Below are 11,669 nucleotides of genomic sequence, written 5' to 3' on the forward strand. Positions count from 1 at the left end.
GGCAGTCATCTGTATCTTCCTAGAGCACAAAAGGTCTGGATGTCCCCAGGCAGTAATCTTCTATCAGTGCCCCAGGAGGCTGGCTGTTTTCCCGGGAGCCAGGATGGGCCTTATCTGTAGTTTCTGAAACAAAAGCTTTAACATACACATTACTTGCTAGATTTATAACTTTTTACCTTAAGCTAAAAATTTCCAAGTCTTGAGTCCCCTATCACCTGGTATTGTTTCCCTTCTTTCTTTTGATGGGACTCTGGCTTGGGGTTGCTCTTCTGGCATATAACACATCTAGCAATTATTTTTCATATGACTTTAGAAATTTCAGGACCTGTGAGCCACAGTTTAATATATGCAGTTAATGAGTCCTATACATAGTGAGTGGCCTCATGCAAATGCTTCATGGCTGGCTCTACTAAATGTTCAGGAAGCAGTATAACACTTGTCTTATTCTTTCTCCATCCACTCTCAGCACCTTCTTCATCAAAACCCCAGCTGTCAGCTTTCTCTAAGTCTGCACTCGAATATCCAGGGTTAAATTGTGACAAGTCTAGAACAGGTACCAAAAGTTTTATAAATGTTCCTTTAGCAGCCTCTTTTGCTGCTCAATCAGCCAGATTGTTTCCTCTAACCACTTCAGGGTCCTCTTTTCTTTTCTTTTTTTTTTTTTATTAAATATATATTTTATTGATTATGCTATTACAGTTGTCCCATTTCCCCCCTTCTCTCCCCTCCACCCTGTACCCCCCTCCCACCCACATTTCCCCCTTTAGTTCATGTCCATGTGTCATACTTAAGAGTTCTTTAGTTTCTACATTTCCCGTACTATTCTTGCCCTCCCCCTATCTATTTTCAACCTACATTCTATGCTACTTATTCTCTATACCTTTTCCCCCTCTCTCCTCCTCCCACCCTCCTGCTGCTAACCCTCCATGTGCCCTCCATTTCTGTGGTTCTGTTCCTGTTTTAATTGTTTACTTAGTTTCTTTTGGTTTTGCTGTAGGTGTGGTTGTTAATATTTGTGAGTTTGCTGTCCTTTTACTATACATGTCTTTTCTTTATTGTCTTTTCTTAGATAAGTCCCTTTAACATTTCATAAAATAAGGGCTTGGTGATGATGAACTCCTTTAACTTGACCTTATCTGAGAAGCACTTTATCTGCCCTTCCATTCTAAATGAGAGCTTTGCTGGATAGAGCAATCTGGGATGTAGGTCCTTGTCTTTCATGACTTGGAATATTTCTTTCCAGCCCCTTCTTGCCTGTAAGGTCTCTTTGGAGAAATCAGCTGACAGTCTGATGGGAACTCCTTTGTAGGTGACTGTCCCCTTATCTCTTGCTGCTTCTAGGATTCTCTCCTTCGTTTTTACCTTGGCTAATGTAATTATGTTGTGCCTTGGTGTGTTTCTTCCTGGGTCCAACTTCTTTGGGGCTCTCTGAGCTTCTTGGATTTCTTGGAAGACTGTTCCCTTTGCCAGATTGGGGAAGTTCTCCTTTATTATTTGTTCAAATACGTGCTCAATCTGTTGCTTTTCCCCCTCCGATTCTGGTACCCCTATAATTCGGATATTGGAACGTTTAAAGGTGTCTTGGATGCTCTTAATCTTTTCCTCAATTTTTTGAATTCTTATTTCATCATGCTTTCCTGCTTGGTTGATTCTATCTTCCTTCTGGTCCACTGTATTGTTTTGAGACTCAGATTCCTTCCTTTCACTATTGGCTCTCCTCCGAGTGTCTTCCTGCATCTGTTTTATGGTAATCTGCATTCTTTCATCTAAATTTCGTCCAAAATCAACCAGTTCCGTGAGCTTTCTGATCACCAGTGTTTTGAACTGCACATCTGATAGATTGGCTAATTCTTGGTCGCTCAAAAGGATGAGTCCTGGGGGACTGATCTGCTCTGTTGAAAACATATTTTTTTCCCCCCTGTCTCTCCTTTTTTTTTTTTCCCTGGTCTGGTTGCTCTTGTTACGGTGGGGGGCGGAGCCTTAGGTGCTCACCGGGGCTGGGCACCCCGGTCGCTAGATTGTGACGTTATATGTGGGGTGGGGCATGAGCAGGAGCGGGGCGGGAGAAAACAATGGCGGTAGTTCTGTTCCCCTGGACTCAGGCCCTTGTCTGGGCTTCTGGGCCGTGAGTTCTGCCCTGGTCCACAATCACTACCCCTCTGGGTCTGCCAGCCGCAGCTTGCGTACTCCGGGATCACCGCTGCCTTCTTGTGCCCCCAGATGGCTTTTACGCCGATTTTGCGCCAAACCTTCCCCTGACCTCTGCGCCGCCGACCTGAGCCAGCCCCGTGCCCGCCCGGCTGGTCTTCTCCTACCAGTCCGGATGAACGCGTCTACTTCAACTTCTTGGCTGCCCGACTTCCATTCAGATAAATCCTCTGCCGGATCGTTACTATCGGTTGTCTGATAGTAAATTATTGTTGTAAATTATTGGTTTTCTAATCTTGGTTGTACGAGGAGGTACGGTACGTCCACCTATTCCTCCATCTTGCCGGAAGTCGCAGAGCCTAGATCCAGGGTCCTCTTTTCAATGCCCTGGGCGTGCATAACTGCCACCTGTAAAGGTACTTGAACAGCCTCTAATAATTTAAATTTTCTGTTGCATGCTTAATTTCCTTTTTATTGGAGGTTAATGGTCTTCTTTCCTTTCAGATACACATTCCTTCTTTTTTATTTTAATCAATTCTGGTAGAATAAACTTCATCAATTATTTCAGCACAGTCATGCATTAACACAGCTGAGTCAGGCTCTGGGAGAAGGGAGGCAGGAATTAACTTACTTACAGTTTTGAATTTCTTGGTACATGCTTATTCTCCTAGCAGTGAGCCACAAATTTCCTTTCTGCTCTAGCAAGCTCAGTACTTGGTGGGCTGCATAAATGGTGACTGGCTGTCCCAAGGAAAACTTTTCAGCTTCCTATAGGAGTTCACAGGTGGCTACCACAGCTCTCAAGCCAGCTGACCACCCTGGAAAGTGTGATCTAGTTTCTTTGACAAGTAAATAAGACTCCTTTTGCAGGTTCATGTGGAAACCCAAGAAACCTTACAGCTTGTTGGCAAATCTGGGTCTTCTGTGCTGATACGTTATAGCCACAAGATGCCAAATGGTTCCAGGTGGCTATAGTATTAGTTAAATGATATATCTACATATTGTTAACAGTTCCTTTTTCTAGTTTTACATCTTTTAAATCCTGACAAAGCATTGCCCCAAAAATCATTGGGAGTTTTTGAACCCTTGTGGTAAGACTGTCCAGCAACCCTGACTGGTGGAGCTCAGTGGATTGAGTGCCTGCCTGCAAACCAAAGGGTCATAGGTTCAATTACCAGTGAGGGCACATGCCTGGGTTGCAAGCCACGCCCCCAACAAGGGGCACATGAGAGGTGACCACACATTGGTGTTTCTCTCCCTCTCTTTCTCCCTCCCTTCCCCTCTCTAAAATAAATATATAAAATCTTTTAAAAAATAAAATTACACAAGGTTTAAATTTAAAAAAAGAAAGAAGACTGTCTAGCAATACTGAGGCTTGACCCAAGATTCCTGGTCCTGCCATTCAAAGGTAGAAGCAACCACACAGGCCCTGGTCAGTGTGGCTCAGTTGTGGGCATCATCCTGCAAAGTGCAGAGGTTGCAGTTCAATTCCTGGTCAGGGCACATGCCGAGGTTACTGTGTGTGGGTTCGCTCCTGTCGGGGTGCATGTGAGAGGTAACCAATTGACGTTTCTCTCCCTCTCTTTCACCCTCCCTTCCCCTCTCTCTAAAAGTACATAACATTTTTTTAAAGTCTTTTTTGGGGGGATAAGGTCCAAGCCTCTCCACTCTTCACAGTTTGTCACCACCTGCCACAGCAACTTCATCTTCTGTCCTCCCTCTTACCCATCTTTGCACTTGGTGTTCCCTCTGCCTGAAATGCTTTCCCCCAACTCTTTACCTAGCTAACTCCAGTTCCTCCCTCAGCGTCCAACTCAAATGTACACTCCTCTGGAAAGCCTGCCCTGGCCACCCACTTCCCTCCAGGCAGCACTGAGTACACCGTGATGCCTATGTCCCTGCCCACACCTGTCTGGGGGGTTCCTGAGGAGAAGGAGCAGGTCAGGTTCGTTTCTATGTTCAACACAAAGTGCAGGAAATTGCAGTGGACTAAATGGGAGTAGGCAGGCATACTGTGAATAGGAGGTGAGCCAGCCAGGGTCCCTGAACGCCAGAGCAAGTTGGGAAAAGGGAAAGGACAGGATGATCTCACCTGCTGGTCGCTAGACAGTGTTTCTGGAGAGAGAGAAAGAAAACAGAGGTGAGGCAGGCAGGAAGGACACTGGAGACTTCTCAGGATGGGGTGGATCAAGAATGCTAAGTATGGGGTCAGGAAGAACCAGAAAAGCAAAGAAACCCAGAATTCAAGGCCAACTGTAGCCCTTTAGCTCTGTGTGAATTAGAAAAAGGTACCCCTTCCTCAAGAAACTAATTCCACGTGATAGACGATTGCCCTAAGAAATATACAAACCTACATCGTCTATGATATGAATGGTACCCACTTAGATACAGTGCCCTTGTGCAATGGCTAACCTCAACAACCATAATGGCAGTCCTGGGGCCCACCCCTCCTCCATGTGTGACCCTGGCTTGTCCCTGCCCTCCCTGGATCTCAGGGTCCCTGTCTGATCATGGGATGAGGTCTCTGGGGCCTGAACCCTGGCTGAGGGGCAGAGAGAGAAGATCGTCCAGTGCTCACCACGAGGAACTCAGTCTGAGGCTTGTCCACCACCTCATCCAGCACCTTCTCCATCTGCCGCAACTGCTCCAGGTTAAGAGTTCAGGCTCCCCAGCTCCCGCCGCAAGGCAACCCCAGCCTCACTCTGCACACGCTCCGCTTCACTGTCCAAGGAGCCCTCCAGTGCAGCCAGGAAGTCCCTCATCTTGCCCAGCTGCTCCCCCACAGCCCCCTGGAACTGACACACTGTCTGCTGTGGGGGCAGACAGGCAAAAGCACTCGGTTGGGGACCCCCAGCATGGACCCTCTGTCCCTGGGCTCTGCCAGGCTAAGCCCCTCACCTCCACCTCTGTCAGCTGATGCTCCAGCACAGCCACACTCTTCTCCTTGCGCGTACATGCCTCCTGCAGCTGCAGCTTCTGTTGTGGGAGCTGTGTCTGGGGGTGAGACATAAAGAAGTGATGCTGCTGCCCTCCCCCCCACCCCACCCTGTAGGACTCATCTCAATGCCAGCTCCTCCTCCAGCCAAGCTGGCATCTTGCCATTTCCCAAATCCACTGGCAGCTCTCCAGGCCCTCGCTAGTACTGGTCCTTGACATCTAGGAAGCCTTACCTTCCACTTGCCTGTTCAGGTTATGTCTTCTTTAGCCTGAGCTCATCCCCTCAACAGTCACGCCCAGCACAGGATATTATGAGGGTGACAAGCCCAAGTGTGATTGGGTCTCCTCCACCAGAGGTGTATGAAGTTGGCACTGGCAGGCTTCAGGTGGTGAATGTAGGATATGTGAAGAAGAAATTCAACCTCCTCCTATTCCTGGGCTTCACGCCACACTTAAAAGCAGGACATTAGCAAAACACTCCAATCAGCCTCCCTGCACACAATGGGCTACCAGTTTGTGGCTCCTGAAGTGCAGGTTGTTGGGGAGGTCTTAATACCGCCTGCCAAAGCCACTCTTTGCTGGGAGGTGCATGGCCCTGGAATTAGGGGGTTCCATGGCTTCCAACCTCAGTTTCCTCTTCAGCAGAATGGGACCAGTCATCTGCACCTCGCTGGTGGTTGCACCAAATTGGCAGCCTCCTCTCACTTCCCTTAAAAACAATCTTTTTTTTTTGCATTTTTATTTTTTAATTTTTAAAAATATATTTGATTGATTATGCTATTACAATTGTTCCATTTCCCCCCCTTCATTCCCCTCTACCCTGCACACCCTCTCCCATCCACATTCCCCCCCTTTAATTCATGTCCATGTGTCATAAGTTCTTTAGCTTCTACATTTCCCATACTATTCTTGCTCTCCACCTGTCTATTTTCTACCTACAGTCTATGCTACTTATTCTCTGTACCTTTTCCCCCTCTCTCCTCCTCCCACTCCCCTGTTGATAACCCTCCATGTGATCTCCATTTCTGTGGTTCTGTTCCTGTTCTAGTTGTTTGCTTAGTTTCCTTTGGTTTTTGTTTTAGGTGTGGTTGTTAATAATTGTGAGTTTACTGTCATTTTACTATACATGTTTTTAATCTTCTTTTTGTTAGATAAGTCCCTTTAACATTTCATATAATAAGGGCTTGGTGATGATGAACTCCTTTAACTTCACCTTATCTGAGAAGCACTTTATCTGCCCTTCCATTCTAAATGAAAACTTTGCTGGATAGAGTAATCTGGGATGTAGGTCCTTGCCTTTCATGACTTGGAATACTTCTTTCCAGCCCCTTCTTGCCTGCAAGGTTTCTTTTGAGAAATTAGCTGACAGTCTGATGAGGACTCCTTTGTAGGTGACTGACTCCTTATCTCTTGCTGCTTCTAGGATTCTCCCCTTCATTTTTACGTTGGCTAGCGTAATTATGATGTGCCTTGGTGTGTTCCTTCTTGGGTCCAACTTCTTTGGGACTCTCTGAGCTTCTTGGACTTTTTGGAAGTCTATTTCCTTTGCCAGAATGGGGAAGTTCTCCTTTATTATTAGTTCAAATAAGTTTTCCACTTGTTGCTCTTCTTCCTCTCCTCTGGTACCACTATAATTCGGATGTTGGATCGTTTCAAGATATCCTGGAGGTTCCTAAGCCTCTCCTCATTTTTTTGGAATTCTTATTTCTTCATTCTTTTCTGTTTGGTTGTTTCTTTCTTCCTTCTGGTCCACTCCATTGATGTGAGACCCAGCTTTCATTCCATCACTATTGGTTGCCTGTGCATTTTTCTTCATTTCACTTATTGTAGCCTTCATTTTTTTCATCTAATTTGTGACGAAAATCAACCAATTCTGTGAGCATCCTGATCACCAGTGCTTTGAACTGTGCATCTGATAGGTTGGCTATCTCTTGATTGCTTAGAAGTAGTGCTTGTGAGGCTTTCAATTCTGTTTGGGCCAGCTTTTTTTTTTCTTTGATCTGGTTGTGCCTGTTATATGTGAGGGGCAGAGCCTTAGGTGTTCACCAGGGTGGGGAACCCTAGTCACTGGGTTGTGACACTGCATGTGGGGGTGGGGTCTGAGAGGGAACAATGGCACTTGCTCTGCTCTCCCTCAGTCCTCAGTCCCTTCTGCTGCTTCCCTGGAGCAAAGTGGGCCCCTCTGGTGCCAGTTCCTTTGTGGGTGGACTTGTGCACCCTGTGGGACTTTCCAACAACCTCTCCTGTGAGGCTGGGAGTCTCTCCCTGTGCCTCAAACCCCACAGGTGTTTTCAATCAGTGTCCCAAGGCTCTATTTCACAGCACTGTGATCCTGGGTTGCAGGCAGTGCCTTGCTTCACAATTGCCACCTTGCTGGGTCTGCTGGTTGCCACCTGCACAATCAGGGTCCACCCACTGTGGTCTTGCATGCCCCGGATGCCTTACTCACCCGGTCCTAACCCTCTTTGCTCTCCATGCTGTGCCCAGCACCCTGGTGCCCAACTCCGCCCCCCCTGCCGGTCTGGATGAACGTGTCTGTTTTAACTTCTTGGTTGTCCGACTTCCATACAGTTCAATTTTCTGTCAGTTCTGGTTGCTATTCTGTTTCTAAATTATTGTTGTCCCTATCTTGGTTGTGTGAGGAGGCACAGTGTATCTACCTATGCCTCCATATTAGCCCCAAGTCCCCTTAAAAACAATCTTGACTTCAGCCTCAGAGCCAAATCCGGTTTCAGAGAAGCGGGTGCTGCGTGCCTAGGCGCCTGGAAAATTAGGTTGCGATGCACCAGACCCACCAGGGCCCGCCCCTGGGCAACTCTTCAAGGCTCTCCCTCTCTGCCAGGTCCCACCTTCAGCTCATCAGCCTCCCATTCCCTCGCTCCCTGGGCCCTCCCGCGACCCCCGAAACACCAGGAGCCTCGGGCCCTGCAGCTCGGAGTCCAGTCAGTGCAGTAACCTCCTGATGGGCCCTGCCCCATCCTACACTCCCACACGACCCGACCCCCGCCAGAGGCCGCCAGGGTCCCAAACCTTGAGGCGCGCGTGGGCTTCAGCTGCAGGCAGCAGGCGGTGGCCGCGGTGCGATCCCAGCGAGGCACACACGCCGCACACAAGCGCGCGGTCCTGCTCGCAGTAGATGCTGAGCGGGTCTAGGTGCTCCTCGCAGTGGCCCTGCGGCACCTGTGCCAGCCCCTCCACCAGGCGCGCCAGCTGCAGGTTGGTGCTGAGCGCCTGCGGCCGCGTGGGTGCCTGGCAGCACGGGCAGGGCGCCGTGCCGTCCGCCGCCGGCTCCCCTGCAGCTCGGCTGAGGCAGGCACGGCAGAAGCTGTGGCCGCACTCTGCGGTCACGGGCGCGTCGAAAAGCTGCAAACACAGCGGGCAGGACAGCTCCTGGTGCAGGAGGCTGGGGGCAGCCGACATGGTGGGCCTGGGTACAGGAGAGGTTGGTCAGAGAGGCTCAGCGTGCTGCCACCCGCTCAGCCCCAGCCCCAGAAATAACCTCCCCGCCTGCCAGTCGTGGACGTGGACGTGGACGTGGACGTTGTCTCAGCCCCAGTACCCAAACGCAAGCCTGGGTTGCAACACACGGGCTTACACACTGCCCACCCCTGTCTTAGCCCCAAATTCTCCAAAGCCCCCAGCCCTAACCTCCTTAGCCGCACTCACCTCCCCAGGATCCCCGGCCCTCCCCTCCCCCATAACTCCAGGCCCGCAGGATCCACGGGACTCACAGGTCTGGCTGGAGACCTTGGGCAAAAAGAGGCTCCCGGGAGGCTCAGTCAGAGTCAGGCCTAACTAATGGCAGCGCAGCAGCGTCAGAGTTGTGTCTGAAGATAGGTGAGAGGCAAGGAACAAGCCCAGGACAAGGACAGGGGACTCTCAAACAGCACGGGAGATGGGCAGCAGTGAACAGCAGACAGATCCTCCGAGGCTGAACCCTGGCCTCAGGACTACATTTAGCTGCCCTGCCTCTGCCTCCCATCACTTCTGGAAACTGTTCTTTTATTTTTTTTATTTAATATTTTATTTTATTTGTATTGATTATTTTATTACAGTTGTCCCATTTTTTCCTTTGCCCCTGTACACCCAGAACCCTGCCCCCCCTTCCTCTGGCGAATCCCCCTGTTTTGTTCATGTCCATGGGTTATGCATATAAATTCTTTGACAACTCCATTTCGTATACTTCCTCTTAACATCCTCCTGCCTATTCTGTAGCCACCAGTTTGTACTTCTGAATCCCTTCATCTTTTCCCCCATTACCCCAGACCCTCTTCCCCAGTGATCACCATCCCAATGTTCTCCACATCTATGATTCTGTCTCTGTTCTGCTTGCTTGTTTAGTTTGCTTTTTAGATTCAATTATTGGCAGTTATGTATTTATTGCCATTTTTACTGTTCATAGTTTTGATCTTCTTCTTAAATAAGTCCCTTTAAGGGGCTTATAATAATGTTTTTGTCATAATGAACTCCTTTAGCTTTACCTTGTCTGGGAAGTGCTTTATCTTCCCTTCCATTCTAAATGATAGCTTTGCTGGATAGAGTAATCTTGGTTGTAGGCCCTTGCTTTTCATCACTTTGAATACTTCTTGCCAAACCCTTCTACCCCGCAAACTTTCTTTGAGATATCAGCTGACAGTCTTATGAGAACTCCCCTGTAGGTAACTAACTGCTTTTCTCTTGCCGTTTTTAAGATTCTCTCTTTGTCTTTAACCTTTGACATTTTAATTATAATGTTTCTTGGAGTGGATCTCTTTGCATCCATTTTGTTTGGGACTCTCTGTGCTTCCTGGACTTGTATGTCTGTTCAAATTAGGGAAATTTTCTTTCATTATTTTTTTCAAATAGATATCCAATATTTTGCTCTTTCTCTTCTCCTTCTGGCACCCCGGTAATGCAAATGTTGGAATGATTGTGTTCTATGATAGGTTGCTTATACTATACTTGTGTTTTTTCTATACTTTTTTCCTCTTGTTTTGATTGGCTATTTTTTGCTTCCTTATATTCCAAATCAGTGATTTGAGTCCCAGCTTCATTCACTCTACTGTTGTTTCCCTGTAAATTGTTCTTTATTTCAATTAGCATGTCCTTTGTTTCTGACAGGATCTTTTTTATGCTGTTGAAGTCCTCACTAATTTCCTTGAGCATCCTTATAATCAGTGTTTTGAGTTCTGCATCTGATAGATTGCTTATTCCCCTTTTGTTTAGTTCTCTTCCTGGAATTTTGACCCATTCTTTCATTTGGGCCATGTTTCTTTGTCTCCTTGTTTTGGCAGCCTCCCTGTGTTTGTTTCTATGTATTAGGTATATCTGCTATGACTCCCTGTGTTGCTAGCATGGCCTAATGTAGTAGGTGTCCTGTAGGGTCCAGGGGCATAGACTCCCCTATCACCCAGGCTGGGTTCTCAAGGTGTGCCTTTCATGTGGGCTGATATACCCAAGTTGAGCCTTGACTGCTGTTGGCACATCAATAGGAGGGATTTACCCAGGCCTGTCAGTTACAAGGACTGGCTGTGATCCCTGACCACCAACCTCCACCCTCTGTGGAGGATTAGCTGTGCAGTGGCTGAGTAATGGTGCTCTGATGTGGTCTGTAGCTCTCCACTGGGTGCTCAGGCTCTGGAATTTCCCAGGTGGTGCAGGCCAAGGTCAGCCCTGACTTGTGTCTTGCCCAGGGCCGGTCTACCTAAACTATAAAGCAATCTGAGATGTCTGCTACTTGTGCTGGGCTTGGAGATTCCAAAGTGAGGCCAAAATGTGCATCTATGCTGGTTGCTGCTAGTGCTAGGCCTGCAGCAGGGACTGGGGGCTCACTGAGGCCATCTGTTGCTTATTTCAGAGGATTTAGGAAATTGTCGAGCATGATTCAAGGCCAGCCATTCATATGGAAAAGTCAGGGTTAACAGCTTGAGTGGGCCTGTAAGTTGGATGGGATAGAGTCTCAGGGGATCTCCAAGGCAGAGCAAACAGTGTTAGCCAGGCTGATGGAGTCTCAGATATGGCACCCACCTGCTGGCTCTGTGGCTCTGTGGCTCTGTGGCTCTGTGGGTAGAGAGCTCAGAAAAGTGACAATGGCCTTCGCCTACATTTCTGTCTGGGAGAAAGCTGTTCCCACAGCTCTTGCCATGATGCTAGATACTTCAGTTTCTCCCTGTATGTCACTGGTGCCTTTCAAGCTGCTACCATGAGGGTGGAGCTCAGAGGGAATGAGTCTGAGTAAGTCCATGTGTGGGTTCTTTAAGGGGAACTGCTTGGGACTCCAGAAGTGTCTTCCACCAACTCATTCCCTGATGGTTTTTGCTGCCAGAAATTATGGGGACTTATTTTCCTGGCACTGGAACCCTGGGTTGGGGGGCCTGGTGTTGGGCTGGGAATCGTTACCCTTCAGATATTCCTCCTGAATTTTTATCCACCTACCTGGATAAAAATGGAACCAGCCCATTCTGTGTCTGCACCCCTCCTACCAGTCTGGATGGATGTGGTTTCTTTAATTCCATGGTTCAGACTTCCATTGAACTCAATTTCTGATGGTTCTGAGTGATGGTTGTTCTGTATTTTAGTTGTAATTTGTGATGAGGTTGTTTGAG

At 48.1% G+C, this 11,669-nt stretch overlaps 1 protein-coding gene across 1 annotated transcript; it reads right to left on the reverse strand.

Annotated features, from left to right (window-relative positions):
• Positions 1-4,799: 4,799 nt before the first annotated feature.
• LOC114511559 (tripartite motif-containing protein 72-like) lies at positions 4,800-8,961 on the reverse strand. The gene is made up of 4 exons (XM_028530286.2): positions 8,894-8,961; positions 8,116-8,512; positions 5,047-5,142; positions 4,800-4,958 (listed from the first exon to the last, which is right to left on the reverse strand). The coding sequence occupies exons 2-4, from the start codon at positions 8,503-8,505 to the stop codon at positions 4,800-4,802; spliced, it is 645 nt and encodes a 214-aa protein (XP_028386087.2). The 5' UTR covers positions 8,506-8,512; positions 8,894-8,961.
• Positions 8,962-11,669: the final 2,708 nt, after the last annotated feature.

The sequence above is a fragment of the Phyllostomus discolor genome, chromosome 3 (assembly GCF_004126475.2).
Source record: "Phyllostomus discolor isolate MPI-MPIP mPhyDis1 chromosome 3, mPhyDis1.pri.v3, whole genome shotgun sequence".
Lineage (NCBI taxonomy): Eukaryota > Metazoa > Chordata > Mammalia > Chiroptera > Phyllostomidae > Phyllostomus > Phyllostomus discolor.

Excerpts from the sequence above, each read along its gene's own strand:
- LOC114511559 (XM_028530286.2), bottom strand. The coding sequence starts at position 8,505 with ATGTCGGCTGCCCCCAGCCTCCTGCACCAGGAGCTGTCCTGCCCGCTG. Across the intron at positions 5,143-8,115 it reads AAGCCCACGCGCGCCTCAAG|ACACAGCTCCCACAACAGAA; the intron begins GTTTGGGACCCT and ends TCTCACCCCCAG. Across the intron at positions 4,959-5,046 it reads ATCAGCTGACAGAGGTGGAG|CAGACAGTGTGTCAGTTCCA; the intron begins GTGAGGGGCTTA and ends CTGCCCCCACAG.